The sequence below is a fragment of the Vicia villosa genome, linkage group LG2 (assembly GCF_029867415.1).
Source record: "Vicia villosa cultivar HV-30 ecotype Madison, WI linkage group LG2, Vvil1.0, whole genome shotgun sequence".
NCBI classification, from domain to species: Eukaryota; Viridiplantae; Streptophyta; class Magnoliopsida; order Fabales; family Fabaceae; genus Vicia; species Vicia villosa.
Window position 1 is genome coordinate 189,724,502 of NC_081181.1, and position 5,432 is coordinate 189,729,933.

General features: G+C 31.2%; 1 protein-coding gene across 1 annotated transcript; it reads left to right on the plus strand.

Moving 5' to 3' along the window:
* The first annotated feature begins 340 nt into the window (after nucleotides 1–340).
* Nucleotides 341–5,432, plus strand: LOC131653355 (cytochrome P450 72A68-like). The gene is made up of 5 exons (XM_058923467.1): nucleotides 341–721; nucleotides 885–1,099; nucleotides 4,012–4,256; nucleotides 4,352–4,739; nucleotides 4,872–5,432. Exons 1-5 carry the CDS (start codon nucleotides 451–453, stop codon nucleotides 5,301–5,303), a joined length of 1,551 nt encoding a protein of 516 aa, XP_058779450.1. The 5' UTR covers nucleotides 341–450; the 3' UTR covers nucleotides 5,304–5,432.

The window sequence follows — 5,432 nt, forward strand, 5'->3', positions numbered from 1 at the left end:
TTCGGAAATGCATCTCCAAAACCACTTTTTTTCTCATAAAAAGGTGACTTCGAAAATGTATTTCCGAAGTTTATGGATATTTTGAGATTTTCGTCACGGATGACCTAGAAGGTAGGGTCAATAAAAAAATTTCCTAAAATTAAACGGATTAAATAATAGATTAGGTAAAATCTAGTCCGTTTCAAGCTTTTACCCACCTAACAATTCCATAAGGAAAAAAATCAATAAATAAATTCATCAAATTGACAATTGTTTCCTATGTCGATTACAAAACAACAAAGCCAAATAGAAAAGAACAAAAGATAACATAGAAATTAGTGCCGGATGTCATAGTTTTAGCCACCCAAACTCTATAAAATACATGGTTCTGATTTACTTATATGTAGACACCCTCACTTCCTATTGTTTCATTCTCTATCTTCTTTTGTATCACCAATAACAAACATAGAAATGGAATGGTTTTCAGGCATAATTTTCATCCTATGGACACTTGGTTTGATATGTGCTTGGAGTGTGTTGAATTGGTTGTGGCTAAGGCCAAAGAAGCTAGAGAAGCTGTTAAGAGACCAAGGTCTTCATGGTAATTCATATAGGATTTTGGTTGGGGATGTTAAGGACCTTTTTAGGATGGAAAAGGAAGCTAAAACCAAATCCATGAATCTCTCTGATGATATAGTTCCACGTGTCAGTCCGTACATCCAAAAGAGTGTTAAAATTCATGGTACGTTTGTTCTTTTCTCAATCATCTTAATAGAAGTTATTTCATGAAATCTTTCTATTATCTTACATAATTTTAAATATATAGTTTCATATATCTTTTTTGTTTTGTTGTATATATCTTTCTCAACACACTCAAAGCTTATAGAATTGGTAATTGTATGCAGGGAAGAATTCTTTTATTTGGTTTGGAACAAAACCAAGGGTGACACTCACAGAACCTGAGCAAATAAAAGATGTATTGAACAAGATCTCTGAATTTCCTAAGACTAATTATAAGATTTTCAAGTTGCTAGCTAGTGGTCTTGCAAGTCATCAGGGAGAAAAGTGGAGCAAGCATAGAAGACTAATCAACCCTGCTTTCCATCTAGAAAAATTGAAGGTTAGTTTCTATTAGATAGTATATTTTCTCCGTTTTTTATTATAAGTCGTTTTGGACTTTTCACACATATTAAAAAAAAATAATAACTCTAGTGTGAAAATGAGAAATTATGAAGATATTTACAAAATTGTTTATCATTAATAACATGTGAAAGATAAATTTACATAATTAAAAGTAAAAATAATAAATATTTAAAAATATAATAGGAAAAATATCATTAATTATGAAATTATAAAATGACTTATATTAAAATACAATTTTTTTCAAAGCGATTTATAATAGAAAACGAAGGGAGTATAATAAAACATTCCATGTAAGTTGTTAATTTGTTACTAATAGCTAATTAGTTGAAAGTTGTGTAATTTAGCTAAAATATTAAGGAAAACGGCTGGTAATAATTAACATTTTACATTATAAAGAAATACATTAGCTAAAATATTTTGATTTATGTTTTATTATATTAACGTAAAGTAAATTACATGTTAGACGAAATCAACAAGACATGAGATAATAGATAGATAAACTCTCATTAGCCAATAGTAAGCCACACAATATTAATACAATCAAATATTTTTCAAATTTGTTGAGGTTTATCATGGCCACCAAGATTTTATACCCAATCAATATACAATAGAGTTTGTCTATAAATATTCAACTGGGTAATCTTTTGACATCAGAGAATTTATCTAATCATGTTATTTTATACATTTTAATCTCTTTTACATTAAAATATTTGTATATATTAGGTACTTTAGTAACTAAACATCTTTACACATCACACTTAACACTTTTTGATGTTGTTAATGAACCTAATAAAGCTAATAAAAACATTTTCTTTTTCTTCCTCAATGTAATTACTTGATGAAAATGGGATCACTAGTGAAATCTATTAGTAGATTGACTTCGTTAACTTTCAATTTTGACAACAAGTTTGACATATTTTATAGGGCATCAGGATTAGAACCACTGAAAAATTTCATTCACTAAGTCAATAATTTGTTAGGTGTATGCACCCGTAGTGCAAAAAGAGCCTAAGAAGTTTGCATCATCCATCATTATATTTATTAATGAGGTTAGGCCAACAATGACTCGATGAACCTCCACAAACACACTAAATGCCAACTTTTGTGATCATCCAAAATCTTTTGGTAACGACAACATATTTTATTAGAAAAAAAATTATACATGAAGGCAGATATAAAATTTAGACAGACATTACTACTCAAAGGTCTTTTTTAAAAAGCAAATAGAAATACACAAAATATATATATATATATATATATATATATATATATATATATATATATATATATATATATATATATATATATATATATATATATATATATATATATATATAACATTAAGGGCTTAAAATACACTACAATAAGTGAAAAATGGCTAGGAAAGTACCGAAGCAACTAACAAAACAGAAAAAACGAAAAAAAAACATCCAAAAAAGGAAAACACCAAAAGAAGCCAATAAAAAATGAAGGAAAAAAATACAAGAGATGAAAATCGTAAGAAGGCAAAAACCAATAGCACCAGATAGGTACACAACATGGATCTCCCTATTCAAAGACCTGCAAAAAAATGACATCAATCTTCATCGAGATCCAAGAACACCCCCAAAGGAGATCGAAGACACTCAAGCTGCTATTGGCTCAGATACTGGATAGGGTTCTAGAGCCATCACGGGAAAGCCTAGGAGTTACCCACAAACCTACTAAGATACAATTTCTAAACCAAAAAAATTATCATATCTTCCACGTCCTTCGCTCACACCAACTTACGTGAGAACACTATATCATTATGAGATTTTCCGATCGACCATATCATAATATTCCAAATCATAAGACATTCCCATTAAGACTAGACATGCATCCAATAGGGAAAAACATCTAAAAAGGGGTCAAGGAATCCCTAGGTAAAACTACAAACCATTATAATCAATTAAAAATTCTATACCAAACAGAAACCATTACATCACAAGTCACAAATAGAGTAAAGGAAGACTCTATAAAACTCGAACAAAAAGGGCAAGAGACATTATCTGAACCAATGGAGATCTCTCTCTTGAGTAAATTATCTATAGTAGGAATCTTATCCCGCATGAGTTGCCAAGAGAAAAAACTTACTTTAGAGGGAGCCCATCTACTTCAATTACTAGACAGAACCGACTCCAACAACAAGACCTCGTGGTCTTTTAGGAAACTCATGAGAGAGAAGAAAAGAGTATGTGAAAGCCACAAAATAAGAACCATATTTAGATTGGTCCTACCACCACTTATCAAACAACTAGGAAGGGATAAAGTCCCTAACTTCTAAGAGGATATCAGATGTCAAAACCTCCTCATGGTAAAAAAAGGAAAGATCTTTTCCACTTAAGGTCCTAAACCCAAGCATTCCCCTCCCACATACCAACCTCTACCATTGAATAATACTTCTATTCAGAGACAGATAAAAGCCGGGAAACCTAGTTCTAAGAGGAATAACATCAACCCAAGGGTCTCTCAAAAACTTAATGAGAAGACCAAACCAAACGTTCTTAACCATAATGATACCTACACAACACTTTTGTGATATTAAGTGGATAAGGTTTTCTCAAGTCCACAAGATAAAAACTTAATGTTTCTATGACGGAACATTAAGGATTTCTTAGGTGCAACTAACTAGCCTTAGTATTCAGATCAATTTCCAGATGTATATATGAATCAATAGTCCATCATTGTGATTCATCTTCACCAAAGAGAGAAACTAATCGAACAAATTTGCCATGACCAAAAAATTAGCTTCCAAAGCAGTACAAGTGGAATAATTTATCCAAGAAAAAGTAGAAGATACATGTTATTAGAAGAAAAAGTATGACGTGAAGTTTAAACTTTTGGTTATTTTTAATTATTACATTACAGATTATGACGCCATCTTTCTTCGCGAGTTGCAATGATTTGATTAGCGAATGGAAAGAAATGTTGTCTTCAGATGGGTTATGTGAAATAGACATATGGCCATCGCTTCAAAATCTGGCTAGTGATGCTATTTCTCGAACATCATTTGGAAGTAGCTATGAAGAAGGAAAAAGAATATTTCAACTTCAAAGAGAGCTAGCTGAACATCTAATGAAAGTTGTAACTAAATCTTTCATTCCTTTATGGATGTAAGACTTATCTTTACATATCCTACACTTATCCATTTAGTATTTTCATTTTTTCTCTATTACTTGTAATTTTATTTCAACATATTTTCTTGTAGGTTCTTACCTGTTATTGTCCATAGAAAGATGAATGAAATTGACAAAGAAATAAAATCTTCGCTTAAAGATATAATTAACAAGAGGGAAAAGGCACTAAAGGCAGGTGAATCTACTGGGAATGACTTATTGAGTATTCTTCTTGAATCAAATCACAAAGAAATTAAAGAAAATACAAAAAACAAAAATGTGGGAATGACTCTTGAAGATGTAGTCGAGGAATGCAAGTTGTTTTACTTTGCAGGACAAGAGACTACTTCAGTTTTGCTTGTTTGGACAATGATATTGTTGAGTAGGTACCCTGAATGGCAACAACGTGCAAGAGAGGAGGTATTAATTATCTTTGGCAACAGACAACCAGACTTTGATGGCCTAAATAATTTGAAGATTGTAAGTATTATACTATTATGTTGTCCTAAATGCACTTTTTGGTCTCTATTTAAAAGCTTATCTTTATATTTGGCTTAGTGGTGTTTCTAACAACCTTAATACTTATTGGTGATGTAAACATTTTTGTGACAGGTGACTATGATTTTGTATGAGGTTCTTAGGTTATATCCTCCAGTGTCTGGCCTTTCTCGAAATATTGAGAAAGATGTGAAACTTGGAGACTTAATATTACCCACTGGAGTGGAAGTTTTCTTACCAATTATTTTGCTTCACCATGACTGCGAGCTTTGGGGTGATGATGCTAAGATTTTCAATCCTGAGAGATTTTCTGGAGGAATTTCCAAAGCAACAAATGGTAGAGTTTCATTTTTTCCATTTGGTTGGGGTCCTAGAATTTGCATTGGACAAAATTTTTCCCTATTGGAAGCAAAGATGGCAATTGCAATGATTTTGCAACATTTCTCATTTGAACTTTCACCAACCTATGCTCATGCTCCATCCTATTTAGTTACTCTTCAACCACAATATGGTGCTCAAATTATTATACGTAAAGTGGAAACATAAAAACATAATCATTGTAAGGTGATAAGGTGTGAATTTTTTATTTACTGTTAAAAATGTCATCTTGTAATTTAAAACATGCATCTCTTAGGGGTAATCATGTTTTATTTATCTAAATATTTTAAAGGAAAA